This window comes from Eurosta solidaginis, chromosome 1 (genome assembly GCF_040869045.1).
Source record: "Eurosta solidaginis isolate ZX-2024a chromosome 1, ASM4086904v1, whole genome shotgun sequence".
NCBI lineage: Eukaryota > Metazoa > Arthropoda > Insecta > Diptera > Tephritidae > Eurosta > Eurosta solidaginis.
Window position 1 is genome coordinate 73,652,775 of NC_090319.1, and position 22,410 is coordinate 73,675,184.

At 37.9% G+C, this 22,410-nt stretch overlaps 2 protein-coding genes across 3 annotated transcripts in view; both read right to left on the reverse strand.

Moving 5' to 3' along the window:
• The window catches only part of LOC137235079 (IDLSRF-like peptide), a 354,667-nt gene that overhangs the window by 165,896 nt on the left and 166,361 nt on the right, over positions 1-22,410 (reverse strand). The window lies entirely within an intron of this gene.
• Positions 13,501-14,829, reverse strand: LOC137244658 (uncharacterized). The gene has a single exon (XM_067774024.1). It carries the CDS (start codon positions 14,735-14,737, stop codon positions 13,616-13,618), a length of 1,122 nt encoding a protein of 373 aa, XP_067630125.1. The 5' UTR covers positions 14,738-14,829; the 3' UTR covers positions 13,501-13,615.

Consider the following 22,410-nt stretch of genomic DNA (forward strand, 5'->3'; position numbering starts at 1 on the left):
CAATGCTGGTAAGGATCATCACTGAGGGATCATGGGTTTGAAAACACTGGCAAGCCATAAATATTACATAGTATTTTGTTTAATAGGCCTTCCGTTCTTGTCCTCGTTTACCGAAATACCCACTTTTTTCGATCCCATCATTTCGATCCCAACATATGCCAGTAACTGCACGCTCTTTAAAAACATTGTAACATTGTTGTTTAGATCTGCTGCTTGAACTTTTTCGTCACCATCAAGCTAAGCTAGATTTAAGATAAGTATAAGATATGAGTTTCCTTTCTCATTCCTTCCATGTTTTTCATCATTTTTTTTACTTAGTATATAGTGTGCCTTATTGTTGCATAACTATTACAATTTATGGTCGTCAAGGGTACAAACACAAACTTTTGCGCACGATTACATGCTTTGCGCCTAAATGTATGCAAATGTACGCTGATGTTGTGAAAATATTTAGCCGCTGAATACTATTTGCGTAAAAGTTTTAGTTGTCCATAATACGTTTGTGGTCACGAGAAAAACTTTTTTGTCATAACTAATGCATGAACAAACGTGATTTCGGGATAAAGTTCTGCATGATAAAAGCCTACAAGCATTCATAGTAACCTTTTGTTTTTGCGGGACATTAAGAGATAACGCATGATTACGAGATTGTGTTGGTCGCAAGCTTACATGGTTTTTCAGAAGAGATTTGGTGAAAGTGCAGATAATGTGCTTTTAACATTAAAGCTTATAAAAGGGAAGGGCGTGCGCCTAAAAATATGCAATTTGTTTTATGACTCACTGAAATTTAAAAGAAGACGATTTTTTTTATAGTTTTCTTTAAACGATTTTTTTTGCTATGCTTTTCGGGAGAAATATTAATTTTGCCGCTCGCTCCGTCAAGTCTTTATTCAATTCGTTGTCCCTCGAGTCTTTCTCAAATAAAATATATTTAAAATTGTTAGAAAAAAGCTCGTTAAAAATTTTACTTTCGTTTAACATTCATTTGATATTGAGCAATCAAGCAAAACAACTGTGACAGGACAGTGTGATAAAACGAGCCTCATGATGATGTGCAACAGAGCAGTCATTCAATCAATTAATCAAACAAAAAGCCCACACAATTAGATATGAAAGCGAGGGAGTTTCAAAGCATAGAGCATGATGCGAACGCCTAAGGTCAAAGCCAAAGAAAATAACAAATGCATGGTGAGGCGACTACCACAATCTTGTACAACGCACATGTACATAGATATGTAATGAGAATGTTACGAATATCGACTTATGGACAATATTCCGGCGAATCTGTATAAGAATGCCTATGAGCTTTAGGGAATGCAGACGAAGACATTTTTATGTAACGCAAAAGTAATTCACGACTTTCCTGTGCTTTTCTACGGATTTGGTCATGTCGATTACGAGTTCACTCTAGAGGGGCAAACTTCTTACTCTGAAAGAAATAACGCTAGCAAAATCAAAACCCGGGGTGGTTTCTCTTTAATTTAATTCAACTGGCGCTTTTATCAGACGAACAAATTTATTCAGTAATTTGAACAGAAGAGAAAACGTTGGTCACACGTCAACAATATTCCGTAAAAATTACAAACTCTCAAACAGTCCGACTGATTTTTCTGTTAAAAGAACTGATTTTATTTGTTATTTAAACAGCGAACAATTGTCAATATAACGCAAATGCATCAGTTAATTTAAAAGAGAAACTTACGCTCACAGCGCTCTCTACTTTTGTCCTATGAACATGATGCCACAAAACTATCCGTGGTATCAACATTTTTCACCGTTATTCTAGCGTTGAGGAAAATCTGTAATTTTAACAGTTTTATCGATATTCTTAGGGTGATAGTAATAATTGTTAAGCTAAAAGAGTTATGGCTTGCGTATGATGAGCATTTTTTTTTTTTTGTCAATTCAGAATCAACAATTTGTGCAAAGTTAATTCAACAACTATTTACAACAACAAATTAACAGAAACTTCGATTGAATTGCGGTGTACATCTTTTTAACACGCTTATATTAGCTTCACTTTTATGTTTGTAACTCTCTAGGCTAGGCGCGCAAAGAGAACCATCTAGCGGCAATTATTGAAGAAGGCAATGGTTAAATTACTCGCTACAAAACTATTTGTGCTTAATAGCGGAGTCACGAACCACTGTTGGTCACAGAAGTATATACGGCGTGTTGTTTAGTTTTTTTAAAACTATACTTATGTTATTATTTCCCTCTTTGCTCCCATTGATATAAGCTATAACTATCTCACTACGCATTGCCGCTTTGGATACAAGAGTGTGGAAATTGTATCCCTAGATGGCTGTAAACTTGAGAGGATCTCTTAAGATCCCACTTTGGCCAGGATAACTTAAATCTTCGACACCCTGGTTTTTGTAGCTATATATTGTTGTAGCATTAGCTTGCATGTGGCAAGGTGTAACCGTTCCTTTGCAGAAAGAACTTGCTTGGTCATGCTCTGCCTAGTATGTTCGTCTGCAATACAATTTCCTTAAATGCCCTTTTTTTCTGCCCGGTCATCTCTTGAAGAGACTGCCCTCAGTTTAGTTTAAGTTTAGAATTGAATGAGTAAGAGCAAAGGAATTCGCTTACAGCTTGGCTTTCGCTAAATATAAAGATTGCCTATAATTTGTTTTCCCATCTGAACTGCGGCTTCCACAATAGCTGGAAATTCTGCCTGGAATATTATTATTATTATCCCTCTTGGGAATGTTTCCCATAAACTTGCCGTCCGCTACTGCGGTGATCACATGGCGGTCTGTGCTTCGAGAAAGAAAATTATAGCTGTTTAAAATGCTGGCGTGTTCTAAAGTTTTAGTACACCAACTTGACGATTTTCTTAAACGCAGACTTGAGGATACCGCTGCATCTAAGTGTAGGATGCTAAGAATGAACTAAAGAGATTCGCTTGGCCTTATTCTTTAACCACCATTTTTATTGATCATACCAGATCATGGGTTTCCGAATATGAAAAGTGCTCTTTCTATAACGCAATGAGAGCACAAATGTGAAATGGAATGCAGACCATTTTACTAAATGGACTAGGAAATACTTTCGTATATTTGTATGCCTTCTGTCAATTTCAGGTTGGGACAGATTCGTCTTACCTAATCTTTGCCAACTAGTCGTCAATAAACAAGTTTCATTTCCAACAAGATCATACGAACTTTAAAATTTCAGAATCTTCCCAATTGATCCACAGCAAGTAGTGTGTTTCTTGTTTTTTGCCAGGAGATAACCCAGTGATGGTCGAAATAACCTAAGCACCGCTGTTTCATTAATACTGCTGTATTTGTGGGCTTAAAGAAGGCTTGACTTTCCTATCAGTCAGTCTATTCGATTACCTTCGTTCTTTAAGCTCTAAACATCGCCAGTCTACGGGTATTCATAGGAGACTCCTTGAGGGGTGTCACTAATAGTCAATTAGTTATATGGGATCCTGGCTACTGTGACATTTCAGGAAACTGCACTGCGGACGAGCAAGCTAGGGACGGCACCAATCTGCAAACAATAGCCTCCGCTGGTTGGGCCAGCCGTCCTCTAAACACCCTCAAGCACTGCTTGCGTTCTCTACGTTATCACGTATCAAGCAAACGCCAGATGGGCCATGGAACCTACATGTAGAATATCCAAGCAAATCTGGCCTAAGCTGGATAAAAAGAGATCGCAATCGGTGGTACTGTTAAACCGTATCTCTATAAGCCCACTAGTGGACCTTTTCACAGGTCACTGTCTCATGGGCACTCATGGTGCCTATATAGGCCAACAAACAAATGACTTCTGCCGCAGCTGTAGGGACGAGGAGGAGATAGAAAGCTTAGAGCACTATCTGTGCCACTGTCCCGCACTGTCAGAAACCAGGTACCGATACCTCCACAGACACTCCTTTGGGGGTCTGGTGGAGACATCTTGCGTTTCATCAGGCAAACGCGTTGTTTTAGCCACACTGGGGTCTAAACATTCTTCGGAAGTAGGGAAATAGGGGCCCCCGTGTGGTAGCACAACGGCCTACGTGAGTCTCCGCTTGGACAGCGGAGGCAGCCACTTCAACCTAACTTAACCTAATAGTCAACCTGCACACCGGGCCCGTCCCCAAAGTTTCGTTAACTACCATAAAATCAATCCACCAACTTAAGAGCATGGCGACCACGGTAGTGTGATTGTAGCGTGCTCCGCCTACCACACCGTATGCCCTAGGTTCACACCCCGGGCAAAGCAACAACAAAATTTTAGAAATAAGGTTTTTCAATTAGAAGAAAATGTTCCTAAGCGGTGTCGCCCCTCGGCAGTATTTGACAAGCGCTCCGAGTGTATTTCTGCCATGAAAAACTCTCAGTGAAAACTCACCTGCCTTGCAGATGCCGTTCGGAGTCGGCATAAAACATGTAGGTCCCGTCCGGCCAATTTGTAGGGAAAATCAAGAGGAGCACGACGCTTGGAAGAGAAGCTCGGCCTACAAACTCGTCGGAGGTTATCACGCTTTACATTTTTAACTTTAGAGCCTTAGGTGAAAGTTCCTTAAAATAGAAACTATTCGAAAGTTATTGAAGTCACCTTCAATGTCCAGCAATTCAGCTCGGTTGTTGATTCTTACTACTAAGTCATGGAAGTCATTGTCAGCCGATTTACCTTTCCTCCATGCGATGCGTGTTTAGTTGCTACTGCAGCTCGCGTTCGCCATTATGTGCCAGAAAATAAGTTTAAAAAAACCAAGTATGCACTCTCCTCTTTTCTCTTAGTCATGTCTTTGAGCGCTCATGTAAAATTTTCACATTCACATAAGGCAAATGCGAACATTCGCAACATCCCCAACCTGTATTTGGTTACAGTTATATATATACGTATGTTTGTATACATCTGCGTATACAAATACATACATAGATTTTTATTTAGTAAAGTCTACAATATTTACAAAGCCAAGTTAAAGGACCATAAAATCATTCGGTATTAATTGGGCAGTCCTAAAATGTATTCATGTGTGACTTGTGGACTTGTTGTTCAGGTACTGGCGCTTACATACATAGAGTAGGTACATAAATACTTACTGATGTAAAAATATATGCGGGGGTTGGCTTAAATTAAAAAACATATACATATGTATTAGGTCGGGTCGATTTAAAAATCTGTGGAAATCGTATTCTAGGGATCAAAATAAGAAACTTTGCCGAAGGAACCATACCTCTAAAACGAATTCTGGTGTCCCGCAATTTGGGTCGAACTTTTGGGTAGGGGCAAATTTTGAAAAATCCCACTTTGACCCATTTAGAGTGCTCCAATCGAGTCCAAATGTATGACCGACCTCCACCAACTTTGGCGGCCCGACCCACCGATGCCAGTGGCACACCCCCTGGAACCCCCCTAGGGGTTCACCATACAAACATTTCAAATTATTTTATTGCAAATTTTTTTAATTGTTTATACGTAATAATAACATGTTACGTATACGCAGTGGTGCACCTCTTTTCAGTTGGTATGTATATGTTTGTGCTGATTTTTTCATGTAAAGTGCAAAACCGGCGATTTTTTTAAATGTTTGTATGGTGAACCTCCAGGGGGGTTCCAGGGGATGTGCCAATGGCATCGGTTGGTCAGGCCTCCAAAGTTAGTGGGGGTTGGTCATACATTTGGACTCGATTGGAGCACTCTAAATGGGTCAAAGTGGGATTTTTCAAAATTTGCCCCTACCCAAAAGTTCGACCCAAATTGGGGGACACCAGAATTCGTTTTAGAGGTATGGTTCCTTCGGAAAAGTTTCTTATTTTGATCCCTAGAATATGATTTTCACAGAGCAATGGGCGATTTTTTTTGCCTCCCCACAAATCGACCCGGCCTAATATGTATATTTATGTGTAGGAGTGTTTGCTTTTGCCACAGACATAAGGTGTGGGTTTTATATTTCCTTTGCTAAGTAATTTCGGAAAAAGCTAATTGTAAATATTTGTCAAAGCATTCATTACAAATGAATAGGATGCAATGTATGTATGTGTATGCGTTTAGTGCAGAATGACAAATTCGAGACAAAAAAGGGCATGACTCAATTAAATAAAGCAAACCAATATTGCTGTAGGCATAATGAGTTAGTTAGTTATTTATTCACATAAAAGAAGTTCAGCTTAGAGCGGACAGAACCCGTAATTTTTGAGGAGCAACGTGATCTGTGAGAATTAACAGCCTAATTTCTCCGTGACTGTTCAGTTATAGTAATAATATTTAGGGGCAAATTGTGTATAATACAACGAGTAATTTTTTCTCGTCTAAACCAAAATTCCTATCTTATAAGAGCATTCATTCACTTAAATCTGAATGCCTTTATGCAATTTTTGGTATTGTATATTGGTAACTGAATGTTAGTGACTGCGCCGAATAGTGTCACGGCGTCATACATAATCTGGCTCTAAAAATAGCGGTCGCCGTGGTGTGATGGTAGCGTGCTCCATCTACCACACCGAAGACCCTGGAATCACGCCACGGGCAAAGCAACATAAAAATTTTAGAAATAAGGTTTTTCAATTAGAAGAAAATTTTTCTACGCGAGGTCGTCCCTCGGCAGTGTTTGGCAAGCACTTCGAGTGTATTTCTGCCCTGTAAAGCTCACAGTGAAAATTCATCTGCCTTGCAGATGCCGCTCGGAGTCGGCATAAAACGAGTAGGTACCGTCCCGTTAATTTATAGGAAAAATTAAAAATTGGAAGAGAAGCTCGGCCTAAAATCTCTTCGGAGGTTATCGATTATGACATGGTTGATTCTAGATTATTTAGAATTTAGTCTATTACATTATCCAGTTTGAAGTTTAGCTGGGTGACGCGCGTTTCCCTTGCCAGGTTTTTTTCTTCAACTTCGAGTTTGTCTTTAAGAACGCGACTCACCGCGAAATTCCTGGCATAGTAGTCTGACGTCTTTTGGTGAATGTTTCTGAGGGCCTTTTGATGCTCCTTTTCTTCATACGGTTGAATCCTTAAGTGCCGGATTTCCCCATAATGCTTGCGGAGATGACTTCTTAAGCTTCTGGGAGGCAGCGTAATTTCAATCATATGTGTATTGGGAGAGCCTAGGTTTCTGGGTATTGAGCAGAATTTTTTTGCTCAGAATTCCCTATACCTGCTTTATGGGTAGCATTCTACTCCGCGCGTCTGCCGTGATGTGGTGGTAGCGTACTCCGCCTACCACACTGAAGATCCTGCGTTCGCGCCCCGAACAAAGCAACATCAAAATGGTAGGAACAGTTTTTTTCAATCAAAATAAAGTTTTTCTAAACGGCGTCGCCCCTAGCTAGTAATTTGGCAAGCACTACGAGTGTATTTCTGCCGTGAACAACTTCTCAGTTAAATCTCATCTGTCTTAGAGATGCCGTTCGCAGTCGGCATAAAACATTAAAAGAAAATTTTTTCGGAGGTTATCGCAACTTACATTTATTTTTTTATTCTCACCTCGCTGTGTTAATGATTCTTTAAGATAGTTTTGAGCGCGGTTTTTTATAGATCTGTAGTCTAAGCAGATGGCTACAGGTATGTGGTCTTGGGCTAAATCCGGAGAAAACGAATCTACTACTCTTTACGAGGAAGTGCAAACCACCCATCTTTAAATTACCAATGCTAAACGATCAGCAATGGTGTGTTGTTGGCGTCCTTCGCCCGTCACACCGAAGATCCTGCGTTCAATATTAGTGGAAAGAACTGCCTACCACCACTATTTTTCTGGTGGCGGAAAATTAGTTTTACTTCCACAAATTATTAAAATGATGAGATATCGTAATAAGGGTGGACCAGGGGTGACTCTAGAATGTGCTTGTACGATATGGGTATCAAACTAAAAGTATTAATGAGGGTTTTAAAAGGGAGTAGCCCTTAGTTGTATATGTGAAGGCGTTTTCGGGATATCGACCAAAATGTGGACCAGGGTGACCCAGAACATCTTCTATCAGAACTTGAACAGACATATTTTGTTATTGTACAGATGAGCCAACCATATACTTGAACCATGGGTAAATGTTACTAATAGACAAGACAAAAATGTGAATGGTTCTTGGCTATAGTTACTAAATAGCTGAGATAATGAAGGCCTCCCTAAGCAGTTGGCATCACGGATGATAAATGGATTTTTTCATTTTGTACCAAACGAGGAAAAAAATGTACCAAATCATCCAAAAAGGTACTAAAAGTCTTCGGATGTGAATTTGAACCAAACTAGAGCTATATTCTGCTTCTTTATCCAAAAACTGTTTTTAGTCAGGAAACTTTCTAATACAAATTAAAGGTACTATAACAGGGAAATATGATTTATGAAGAAATACTTTTCCAGTAAAAATAATAAAAGAAGTTTATCGATTGAAGCGTACAATTGTGTACATATATAAAAACACTTCTTTATTGAGTACCAGTAAGGAAAATAAAATTAATATTTATAAAAAAATAACAGCTGCATTCAATGCAAAAACATTTAATTTTAGGTGCAAAAGTTTAGATTCAGATATAAAAGTTGACAAATTGTCGCCTACATCTTCTATACTAATAACTCATGTTTCAATCACTACATTAACAGTTCTTCTTCTTTGAGTTCTGTAAATACGTCAGTTGACAAAACGATTTTTTTCGTATCTATATTATGACAGCTACTCTTAGTTGATTTCATCAAGTCTTTATTTTTTATTAAATTCGAAAATGTGCTAATTTGGAGTCTATTTCTACACTTAGTTTTAATTAAATTGTTTATAGAAAATTTCCTTTTACGTTTGTGGGTGAATGTGGTATCGACAATATGTCTTGAACTATTCTATAAATACTGGAAAGCATTTGAGCATTTAATTTATTTTTAACTGATCCTAATTCTTTCCAAAATCTGTATATATTTAAATTCTTGAATTTTTTAAGGCTCTCATGCTCTGCTAAAGCTCTAAATTCAGAATTGATTTTCTCTATTTTATCAAATGCAGATTTCGGAAACAAGTCTATAACTAAAGGCACAATACTATTTGTTTCACCGCTTAAAATACTTTCTGGTGAAAGCTTTGTAGCCCACAACAAAGTTTTATCATTCCACTTTACCTTCTTTAATAAAGTACTACAAAATTGTATATAAAATTGTTTAGCACAGCTCTTAAATACATACATATGTGTACGTCATCTTTTCCGAAAAGGTTGTTCGATGGATTAATATCCACATTAACACCGCACTAAACTTCATCTGGGGTTAAGCGATTTTCGTCTAAGTGAATATTTAACATCCAAATAGGACCGGAGTCTAAATAAGATTTTTTTTATAAAATTTTTAATTTGGTAATAAGTAAACGTATGCGAATATCTTCAGACTGCATTACTATATTCACATTATTTATTTCATTTAAAATATAAGAAAGAAATGTAAAATATACTTCATAAATAGGACTTTAAAAAATTCAAGATATAAGATTTATATTTTGATTACTGCTTTTATTTTCAAATACGTAAAGATTTAAATAACACTTGAAGGCATCCCATTGCTTAAGAATTCTATCTATGACTGCTTGTCTAGAAAGCCACCTTGTGGGAGCGAACTTTAGTATAACATGCATTTCTGTACCGAAATATTCTTGAAAACTCTGAAAGTCTGCCCTCCTAAAGGGACCGTTACATTAAAATACATATATTTTTACAGAATGCCTTACTTTTCTTTCTGTAATTATGGTTAATTTAATTTAAGTCGCTATTGTAACATATATGCTGTTTTGAAAGAAAATGAATAAAAAATGAAATGAAAAATGAAATGAAAAATACATCACAGGCGGTCATTGAAGCTAAATTTAAAATGTGAAAAACACGTCCATTAACATGCAGATGCAACTTGCTTTAGCCTTGCTTGCACTCCGGTTTTTGTTCCCATCATAACCGAGCAATTGTCGGCAGTGAAACCAATCATTTTTTCAAGTGGTATTGAATGTTCTTTCAAAGATTTAATAATGGCATTAAAAATACCCTCCGTGCTACTATCGGTCAAAGGTATCAAATCTAAATATCTATTAGTGCACTATTTATCAAAAATTCGAATCGAAACTTTTTTGATGTACATAGTATATCAGTCGTTTCACCTATTGTTAGAGAGTAATAACTCTTATGACAAAATGCAATTATGGAGTTATAATTTTCTGGTCCTGTTATTTGAGTTATTATTTCCTGTGCTTTAATTCTATTGATGCAAAAATTTGTTCACAATTTTAGAATCAGTTATGCTATTTTTCATAAGCATATTTAAATTATTCATAATTGCAAATGGCAAATTGTGCTCGGCAATAAAACAATTTAACTATATATTTTCTTCGAAAATTTTAAAATTTTTTTGTACATTCATAGCTACTTTACAAATGTCTTGAAGTGTAGTGCTGTTTTTACAAAAATGTACCAAATATGTCAATGTAGTACCAACGTACTTTCGGGAAGCGAAATGTACCAAAAAAGTACAAATGTACCATGATTATCATTACTGGTTGGCATATCTCAACACCGGAGAAACTTCTGCTGTGTGAGAAAAGGCGTGAGTACCAAGTACTCGCGTATTTCGATGTGTACATACAGGTGAACATCTAGAACCGTCATACTTTTAAATTAACTAGTTCGCTGAAATCCAGCGAAGAATCACACTTGCCAATAAATGCTACTTTGGACTAGATAGGCATTTGAAAAGTAAATTCATACCTCGACAAATGAAACTCATGCTCTACAAGTTACTTATCGTACCCGCCCTGATGTGGTGCAGAAGCATGGCCCATGACAACATCAGTTGAAGCGGCTCTGGGAGTGTTCTAGTGAAAGGTTCTTCGAAAGACTTATGGACCTCTAAGTGTTGGTGATGGCAAGTACCGAAGAAGATTCAATGATGAGCTGTACGAGCTTAACGCAGCTATTAACATAGTCCTGCGAATTAAAATGCAGCGGGAACGCTTACTAGGTCATGTTATGCGAACAAAAGATGACGCTCCGGCTAAGATAGTATCTTTATCGGAACCCGCCTATTGAAGCAATGGAAGAGGGCGGCCCCCACTCCGCTGGAATGAGCAGGTGGAAAACGATTTAATCTCCCTTGGTGTGACCAATTGCCGCAAGTGGGCAGAGCGCGCCTTGTTGATGGGTGGAAGCTAAACCCTAACAAAGGTAACATTACCAAAAATAAATAATTTAGGATAGGAGCTTCATCATTTTCATTTATTTGGGCTTATTATTAGTAGCGAATTAATATCGTTGAGCAATCGAATTTTAACAGGTCTTTAATCGCCTGGCCATCGTGGTTTCTTATCGGCTTGTTATGGGCGGGTCAAGATTTGTTATCGACTTGAGATTGAAGGTTTATCATTATGATTTCTTAACAAAAAGATGAGTCGTCGTAAACAAATCGATAGCGTGCCGACAAAGAAATTGTTGCAATAAGGTAAAATATCAATAAGTAATCGATCATCTCCCGATGACAAACCGATAACTATTCGATAAGTAATGGATAACTTTTCAATAAAAAACGATAAAAAATTGATACATCGAGTATCTTCTACAACGAATCCATAAATTTTTAATAACAAATCGAAATAAAAATAATCGATATTTTTTCGACCAAAGATCGATATAAAGCTGATAAGAAATTGGTAATACTCCGATAACAAATTTATAAAACTTCGATAGCAAGCAGATAACTCATCTTTACCTCGTCAATAACACACCTATAAAAAACCTTTATTTTCCTTTATTCCCTTATCTTTTCTGCCTTGCCTTGTTTGGATCTGCTGTCTGTATACAGTACAGCGTAGTGATTGCACTTACATTAACATTTGGTATTCCTCCACACCATGAGAAAATCATCAGTTCTCTACCAATATATCACCTGTGATGCCTACTTGTCCATAAGATAGGTTAACAGTGGTAAATTGGTACCTGGGAATACATTTTTTGTCTGATCATACATGATGCACTCAACCAAATCGGTCATGACATGAAATTAGTAGACAGCTGTCATAAGCATATTCTTTTTTCCTGCGAAACTAAAAATATGCGTAGTTACAACTCTCCGCCAGGTTATGTGTGTATATCTCATTAAAAACAGGTTTGGCTGTGTGCTGTCCAAGTTCTTAACGAAAGCAAACTTAAAACTGGCGCCCGAGCAAACACATTCTTTTTGTTTGTTATTAAATGCAGGCACTCACCAACAGAACGCTTTTAATAGGCGAGATGATTGTACATGACTTGGCAGCGTGTGGGTAGCAATGGGTGGGTAAGCTCTCAGCACTTGTTATTTTTCATAAATTCGAACTAACCCTGAAAGGAAGCCGATTCGCTCAGAAAAAATCGAAAATTGTTATACTGAATTATCGGGGTTAATTGAAACAACCTTTTTGAGGTTAATACCCTAAGGTAGGGTTTGGTAAAATTGTCACTGCCCATCCAAAGCATAGCTCACTTGCACATTTTTGATCGTTCTTCGTGTTATCACATTCTCTAACTTTATATGGGCTTACAATTATTTATCGTACCCTTTGGAGAGACGAATGCATACAGACCGCCTTATGCTAGCAAAGCCTGTACAGCTGTGCATGATTCCCCAGCGTTTCCTCAACGCAGCTGGGCTTTTTTCGGGCTGCACTGCATAAACTTCGGACAAAGTCCTCTTACCACCCAAATGGTAAACCGAAATAGCTCTGCTGACTGCTTATAGCCAACAAAAGGCCAGATAAACCTCGACACTGGCAAGAGGTGGTGCTAATGCTTGCTTTGCTGGCTCGATTCCCACCTGTAAAGCATAAGAGAGCAAGTAGCCGGCGGTATCCCAAAGTTTCTACTAGCAGCTATATTCTCTCGGAAGTTTCTTTTCAGGCCAAGAACTACTGCGAGTGAAGTCAAGCAATCGCCAGCTGCCCTTGAATTCACATTGGGAGTTTTAGCGCTTTGAAATCCACCTGTCTATTTCAGTAAATATTTTAAAGCTCAACACAGTTATAGCCATAACTTCCCATCTACCGCCGTCTGACACCGAGCTCCTGGCATAATATTCTTACGCGGTTTTAAGCAGACTGATTTTCTGCCATCGTTTCGTTGATGATGTCGAGAGACGACGGGCTAACTGAGTACTCGGGCGAAAAGCTCTTCCGAAAATGTTTGATTTTTACCGTGAGGTTAATGGCGGGTATCGAACGAGGTTCAATAATAATCTTGGAAATTTATGCAGGTATGAACATAGTCTTATACCAGAATTGATGTAGAGATATTTCTATCGCTCGCATAGTAGGTAGAGAGAGAAAACCACGGAGTTTCGAAGAAGTCATAGCTGTCGTCGCTTTCTACGCAATTACCAAGGTCGCAGTGGTAGTTAAGCGCCAACTTATAATGTTGACAATGTTCTTAACGAACTTACTGAATAGGGCGATCACCCTCTCTATGGCTTATAAGTCCAGTTAGGCGGGCGCATTACTACGTCACTTCGGAGGACAACCCGTTAAATTGAAAAGTTGTTAGTAATTTTGATATTGTTTTATTGGGGTCCTTTTTTGCTTCGAACTTTTAGTTACTTATAATTTTATATCGCTTTTTAATCATCTTCTCCCAAGTCTTCGCATCCGCTATTTGTCGTTTGTTTCAGTTGCATTCTTACAAAGCATTCCACTCTATTCACCCTCCTCTTCCTCGACATCTAAATCTTGCTCAACTGCAGCATTTAAGGCAGCTAGTTCTACATCATCTGGACTTGGAATCATTGTATCAAATCCTTGCTCTTCCTCCTCTACTTCTTCCTTAGCAATTTCTTGCGAATCGCAAACCTTAATCTCCGGTTCTGGCTCATCTGGTTCGCAACCACTCTTCACTATTGGTCGCTCTTCAATTGTCTGCTTATAATACAAGTCCATATCAGGACGTACCCATATACTCTTAACCCAATCCAATTTAAAGTCATATTTCGGACACATGCAATAGCGCATTGCACGATGACATTTCGGACATTTCGCGCTTGCACTTGCCGCATGTATAAACTTCTTCTTCTTCTTTTGACAACAATATGGGCAACGATGTGGTTCCTTCTTCTTCTTGGGTTCCTCCTGTGGTACTGGTTTGCCATAGATAAGGTGTCCACGCTTCTTAGCGCAAAAGCAACAATTACATTCTTCACCTACTGGTTGATTTTTGCGTGTTTGCATGCGATCATAGAATTTCTTGTAGGCCACCATAATTTTCGCCTCAAAACCGCGTTGCTCCTCGCATGACAAGCCATCATAACGTGCAAAGCTTTCGGCAGTTTGACGTGCGGCATGCACATATACGCATTCTTCTGAAAATGTAGGACGTCCATCGTTAGCTTTACGCTCTTCGGACGGTTGATAGTAAAAAGCTTTGAAGCCACGTTTGACGATTGTGTAAGCGAGATGTGCTTCGACACGATTCATGAGGCAACGTTTACCAAACTCATGGAAGAGATCTTCTTTGCGTAAGCGTTTCTTGGGTCTCGTATCGATGCAATAGCAAACTTGATCGTAATGTAGAAAAGCGTAGGTGATGACATCTACCGTTGATTTTGCTTTACATTCATGTATGCCGCAAATGATCATTATTTGTGCCAACGTATTAGCCATATCTAAGACATTTTCAAGAAATATGGACGATGCATTAACCTCACCGAGGCACTGGCATTGTTCATGTTGATCAACAATGCCCAGATAGGCGTGGCGTTGGCATTCTTTGTGTGTGCATGTGCTACGACAACGGAAGTCGGGCATAGCGTGGTGAGCTTGCATGCTGGTATTTTGTTGTTGTTGTTAAAATATTTCGTTATTGGTGCGCGGGTGCTCGGACTTTGCGTGAAATCGCGTTTTTTGCCCCTTTTTCAGGTTGGAATTTTTCAGGTTGGAATTTGCCTTCTATTTCTTTATTGCACTTGAAATTTTTTAACATTACGCGTAAGTTTTGTAGAATTTTTGTTTTTTTTTTTTTAACTCGCAATTTTTTATGAACTATGTTTATTAAAGTTAAAAGAAATACTAGAATTTAGAAAAAATCTGCATTTTTAGTGCAAATATAGAAACAAATTTATTATAACTTCAATTATGAAAAAATTCTTTACGTCTTAAATGACTTTGACAAATATTTTAAGCAAAAATTTTCAAAAAAATTCCCAGTATTTTTGAACTACCAATTTGAATATCGAGCTGTATTTAAATGTAGTTTCGATTATTTATCTGAAAATAACGACAAGAAAATTCATATTTTATTATAACTTAACTTTAAGTCTACTAAACAAAATTAAACCAATTTCCATCAATTGCTTGCACGCCATCTTTTATAGCCTGCATAGCGAAAGTCCCCTAACTTGAGAATTTGATAAAATAAAAATTTAGTTAGGTTAAGTTGAACTGACCATTTCGTGAGGACCGTATCGGAAGCCAAAACCTATGTTATGAAACAACTCCGTCGTCTTGACAATTACTAGAAGCTTACAAGGACTTAACAAGGACTAAGCAACAGGTGGCTGCTTCTATGTAGATGTGATAGCTGCATCACTCCTAATAGCCGGAGTCTTAGTTTGGCGCGCAGCACGAGTACATAACATGCTCGCTCGCTTTCTCCTCCAACTCACACTTTCTATATCTGGTATCACTAACTAGGCCTTATTCCCAATGATTTTCAATATGGATTTTCTAAAGATCTTTAAAAATCTCAATAGTTTGAATGAATGACTCCGTGACATTTTGTACAAGGTTTCTCCTCAAATTTGGAGCCTTATACCTGCTAGTAAACAACCCGACATTAAATTCCCAAGTATGTAGCACATATGTTTATCCCGAATCAACCTATTTATCAAAGAGCTACTTGTTGCAGTTGTTTTTCCATTTAAGACAACTGCAATGTCAACTGCTTACGCCGTAAGGTTGACGAGTCCCTCATCGAACTGCCTGATCATTTGTTTGGTGACCAGCGTCCACAGAAGAGTTGATAACACCACGACCTGCGACGAGCCACTGTCCATTGATGCCGTGACCTAATACAGCTCCCATTGTTAAGTAATCTTCCTATAATTTAGCAAGCAGCCAATCAATCTGGTTAGGGCTAGATATACTTCAGTGTAATTAAGACCATCCATGCTAGCACGTTTGGAGGAATTTTTGAAATCCCCGGTAATGTCTAAGAAGACTCCTTAGACCTAGTTTACATATAACGAGATAATCTTCATTGTCGTACTCAACTCTTTATCGTTATATAAATAACTAGATTTCCGATACAAATTTTTCTCTTTCTGATTATAAAAAAAATTTAGACGACGATTTTTTCATAGAAGAAATATCACCTCTAGGGTGTCTCTAATTGAAAGCACGAAATTAATGAGAAACGTGACAGTTCGAGAGATAATAATCTAGTTACTAGGGATAGAACATATGTAAACGCGTTGATTTTGCTTAATATTTTGAAGATTTATTGCAGATGCATGTGTGAACTTGGTCTAAAACGTACTCCATATATATTGCGCCGAATATTAGCAATTTCGATGCATCAATATGATGCTAGTAATGAGATGCTGTACAATAATAATAACAGCAAAGCAAGCAGTCTTACATATATAAACAGCAGCTTAGACCTAAGAAGAAAGAGAAAACATACACACACACATGTATATAGCAATAAACAGCGCTATTACTCAGTCATATACACACATACGCAAAGAAAACAATAAAGAGAGCGCACAACAGCTCAGATGTTATTACAGAAGTTATTACTCATACATATATACGCATATAACTAGAAGGCAAATGTGAACACAGAAATGAGAAATAAATAATAAATAAGCAATAGCATAGAAGGCAACGAAGAATATTTCACACACATGACCAGCAGCTTGAAGCGAAGAGATTATTTCACATTAACATATGTACTCTGCAGATAAGAGCGAAGAAGAAAGAGAAGCGATTACACATGACGTTATCATCAGATAAAAGCAGAAGCTGTTAATCACACACACATGCATATAGCTTGAAGAAAGACATAAACTACATATATACATGTATATAGCTAAATAATCAAGTATGAGATACAACTGTTCCAGAAGGCATGTTCGTGAAAAGTCTAGATCTTAGGAGAAATAGGTGAACGAAGCTAACTGGGAGTATAAAAGCAGCGCAGTGCAAACGATAATCAATCAGTTTGATTTAACCTCGCTATTAGTGAGGTATGCCATAATTGTAATTGTGAAGTACTTCTCCCAAAGTAGTCTAAATAAAAAACATTTTGCTATACTAAATATTTGACTTATTCGAAAGTTCAGAGATTCGAACGTTAACAGAAGCTGCAAAATAGGCAGGAATTGCCCAAAATTGGTTACAATATTTTATAACCATTCTATGCAGTACCGTTTCTACCGACTAGCTTTGCTGTATGCATATTGTGTTTTGGAATACAGCTTATCATTCTTTTTGGATTTTGCATACACATCTATCAGCCCTTCAAGGGGTTTGAGAGGAAATGATGTTATGTTAAGCACCCATTGAAAATTGAGATAATTGTTAATAAGTTTGGGATATTATCTATGTACTTAACTTCTTTACAAATCTGTAGTCTACTTGAAGGCGCAATAGCCACATAACGTAAGCCAGAGGTAAAGACAGCAAATCATGCTTTTTTTTTTACATAAAAGCACATTAAACTAATAAATCAAAGTTTTTAATTTAAAAGGAATTATATCGAATAATCCACCTACCACATAACGCCAAACCTAAAGTCTGCCTGAAGTGTGCTACAATTATTCATTTTGCATAATTTCAATGCCACCTACACTTAAACACTTCCTAAGCACTCATCTGGAAAATTGATTAAGTCTATCTATCCCAAATGCTACAGTTTACATGCTATGTGCCGCACGACTTTGCATTTAAATTGTTGCAGGACGCACACAGGTAAAGAAAGTATTCAAATGTTTTATATTCAAAATTTATAGGCTTGGATTTGCTTTTTATTACCAAATGAAAGCTTAAGTGTTCTTCAATTTATAAAAGAAAACCTCTTATAAGAAAGAAGGTGCCGGCTTACGAAATAAATTGCATTCCCATGAAATTTTCGATTACTTTTACTAAATCCTTTTTCAAATTTTTCTTTTCACTTTTTAAAGTCATCCTTTTCCAACCATAAATTAGCATAATTTTATAGCATTTTTATGTCCTCTTATCCCAATGAATTTGTGCACATTAAATTAAGCTTTAACATTTATTTATTTCTTCATATGCCTCAGCTTTCATGCCTCACTCCTTAACCTCACAATTCCCGTTTGTCATTTTCATGAATTCCACTGGTCAACTGGGATGTCTGTGTGTGCGTCCATGTTTGGGGTAAATAAAGTATGGAAATGTGTGCTTCACCCTTTATATTTTCATAATATTTTTGAGTTCGACCTTTTGTGCTTTTTCCTTTTTAAACGGTTTTATTTAGCTTGACTTGACAGGCTGGTTGGCTGGTTGGCTGGCTGGCACGAATTTTGTAATTGAAATTTAAGTAATTTCTCGATAAGCTACAAGCTTGAAACTTGATATATAGTTCAAAACCCGATGGCAATGCCATATTAAGAAGAAAAACCACCGATAGGTGGCGCATGGATCGAAATATTTCAAAAAATCGTATTTGTGGTGCGATTTTTTTCATATTTGGAACACATAACACATACAAGAATAGAAAGTGACCTATGAAAAAGATCGCCACTAGGTGGCGCAAGGATCAAGATATTCACAAAAATCGTATTTGAGGTCCGATTTGACTCATATTTGGAACACGTAATACATACAAAAATAAAAAGCAACCTATGAAAAAAATCGCCGCTAGGTGGCGCAAGGATCGAGATATTCACAAAAATCGTATTTGTGGTCCCATTTGGCTCATATTTGGAACACATAATACATACAAGAATAGAAAGCGACCTATGAAAAAGATCGCCACTAGGTGGCGCAAAGATTAAGATATTCACAAAAATCGTATTTGAGCTCCGATTTGACTCATATTTGGAACACGTAATACATACAAAAATAGAAAGCACCTTATGAAAAAATATCCGCTAGGTGGCGCAAGGATCGAGATATTCACAAAAATCGTGTTTGTGGTCCGATTTGGCTCATACTTGGAAAACATTATACATACAAGATTAGAAGGAGGCGAATGAAAAAAAAATCGCCACTAGGTGGCGAAAGGATCGAGATATTCAACAAAATCGTATTTGTGGTCCGATTTGGCTCATATTTGGAACACGTAATACATACAAGAATAGAAACCGACCTTGTCTAATCAACGCCCTAGATTCATGAGGAGTGTGATGACTAGCACCTAGGACCTACCTAATTATTTTCTAGCTTTTAGTATTACTATTACTTCATGAAAGTACTGTTTTCAATAAAACCGTTTAACTTAAATTTTTTTTTTAATTATTTTATTTTAATTTTTTCTTTGCATACTTTTATGTTTTTACATTCAAAACTTTACCGTTATACATGCATAAATAAGTTTGCACAGATGGGAATAAAATTAAAAGGAAATTTTATTTTGTGAATAATAAGCTTTAAGGATTTTGCTTTATAAAATATTTTTAATGCATACTAGTTTTGTAAAATTTGTGCTAGCCTGAAAGCATGCAATTTTTTGTGTACTCACGTATCTAAGCTATTTTGAAGTTAATTCTGTTAGACTAGATCGGTGACCCTATTAAATAAGGAAATTGCAAAAAATCTTACCAAAAATTTTGAAAAAAAGGTAAGATAACAAAATATATGGCGCGATTTAACTCCGGAGAGACTAAGCATTTCTTCCAGTTTACCTCGTGCTCCTTTGAAAATTTCCTACGAATTATCTGGATCTTAATGCCGACTCTGAAAGGCAGCTGCAAAGCAGAGTATTTGCAGACCAATTCCAAGGATCGACCCCGCTTAGAAAAACTTGGTTTCAATTGAGAAAATATTTTTTTAATTTCGATGCTGCTTTGCCGTGATTTGAGCTCAGGGCCTTCGGTGTGGTAGGCAAAGCGCGCTACCACCACACTATGGCAGACGCCGGTAAGTAAAGGGTAAAAGCAAAGGAGTGGGAAGAAAGAAACGTTTAGAAGTAAAAACCTAAGTCAAAACCAGGATCGAAACCAAAACTGGACGATGTATTAAAAATGTGCATTCGAAGTGTTAACGGTTTGTTATCGACGAGCTATCGTTTTGTTATCGACAATTTACGGGTACATTTCTTATGGACGATTTATAAGTTTGTAACAGGTGGCTTATCGACTAGGTATAGACGAGTTATCGATTTTTTATCGAAATGTTATAAATTAGCTATCAATAAATTACAGATTTTTGTGTCGATGAGTTACCGATTAATTATGGAAAATTTATACACTATTTATCGCAAAGTTATAGATATATTATAAAAAATCTATTGATTTGTTATGAAAAAGTTATCGATTTTGTTATCAAAATGTTATCGATTATTCGTTAAATATTATATATCAATATGTTTAAAAAGAGGTTATACATTTGCTATAGGAAAGTTAGGCTAGCGAAAATCCTTGCGATAAACCCTCATAGAGGGTGCCAGTTGGTAATAACCACTACAGAAACCCTAAGCAGGGGAGTGCTAGTTAACTTTACGAATCAGTGTCATTAGCGCCTCAGGACTTTCATAGTTCTTGCGTACGAAAATGGCTTTTGAACGTGGTTTCAAGGTGGGGCCTGGACCAGTGGTGTTATGCAATGCCGTGCCGATGGTCAACCAAGCTGGGGGCCCTCTCAAAAAGCACAGTCTCTAGCGAAGCCCTCTGGGAACTTGGTGCGGCCCAGTTGTAATCTTGGCCTTACCCTGGATACAGCGGATTTCTGCCTGGCGTGGACGACCGTTTTCTTTGCAGCTCGTGGGATTCTCATCATGTACAAATCAAACAAAAATAAATCTAACTCTAACGAGACCAGCTCTCGGAAGGGGTAACAGTCATCACTGTGGAAGCTCGTGCAATACACGCTCTTCTACCAGCTGCGAGGCGGCCAATGAGCGTGGTGAGCAAAGGCTTCAGGCGGCGCCGAAACTTTGTGCATCGCCCACTCTTTCCACTAGGGTAGTATTGGTGGTGGCGGCCGAACCTGCCGTCTCTGGTAGTGCTATCGGTAGGCAGATTGTTACTGGGGGAGCTGCCGTCACGGGCAACAGCCCGCCCGCTTTCCTCCGGCTACACTGACGGCCACACCCAGAAGAAGGATGGACCACCGCTCTCATGGATGCGCAATAGGCATATGCAGGTGGCTATAAGAATCGTGAAAATGTTTATAAAAGTTCCTGATTTGTTCTTCATGGCGCAGCCTGAACACAATATGCTTCGAAAAGGTTTTAGGACAAAGGTTTCTTGTTAATATTTTTGTGGCGATAAGAACACTCCCCGAAGGCCTTGGGGAGTGTTATCGATGTTGATGGTACTTTGCCGGATACAGATCCGGTAACAAGCACCATTAAAGGACTACCCCGACCATTTCAGGAACGATTTGGTATGCACTTATGAAACCTTCTAGGACATACCGCCCGCCCACCCCCCATCCATGAGAAACGTGGAGTCGCCAGAGCCTCGGCTCTTAAGGAAACAGGATTCCCCACGGGTAGGTGAGGTTGACAATTGGGTTGGAAAAGTTTTATATTGCGCTGGAAACCGCCTTGAATGGGTTGCGCTACACAACCCCTTGAATCAATTTGGTATTCTAAGCCCTCTAACCTGCTGGGGTTAGCGAAGGTTTCTAAAAGTAGTATCCTTATGGGATCTTTATCAACTTTCACCACGAATAATAACTAAACTAGTGAACTAAGTAACATTTCTTTCGATCACTTTTTTTGTAGATCCCTAAGTTTTCTATAAGTAATTCTCGTACTAAGGGTTAAAGCTATAAAAATTTATGTCACGATGAGGCTGAAATTTTAATAAACTATATTTTTGGACCAAATCCTAGTAAACTTAAAAACAATGAGTTTGATCACTACACCCTATTTTTTGTTCAGTGCATATTCACTTGTACTAGTAACATAACAGTAGAAATGTTGTCTCTGATCTTGGAATTTATGAAGAATCGCAATTTAATTACTCCTTTTTTACAAGCAAAAATTTTATGTTATGTATTTTATGGCTTCCAACAAGCGGGGCCTAGGTTCAAGTGCTCCCAGCTGATAAGGGAGCTACGAGTATACCCGCGGAAGGTATGCCTTTAGTAAGAGGTGACTGAAATACTCAAATAATTCAATTTATAGTTTCGCCAACACAATTGTCAACCTCACCTACCCGTGGTGCGTCCTGTTTCTTTAGGCTCTGGAAACCGCCCGTTCCTCGTGGAACTAGGTGGTGGCGGAGATGAAATAGTCTAGAAGGTTCAATGTGATCATATTAAATCGTTCCCGAGATGGTCGGAATTGTACCTTAATGGCGCTT

Bases quoted from the DNA above. Each gene is read 5' to 3' on its own strand.
- LOC137244658 (XM_067774024.1), bottom strand. From the start codon at position 14,737: ATGCAAGCTCACCACGCTATGCCCGACTTCCGTTGTCGTAGCACATGC.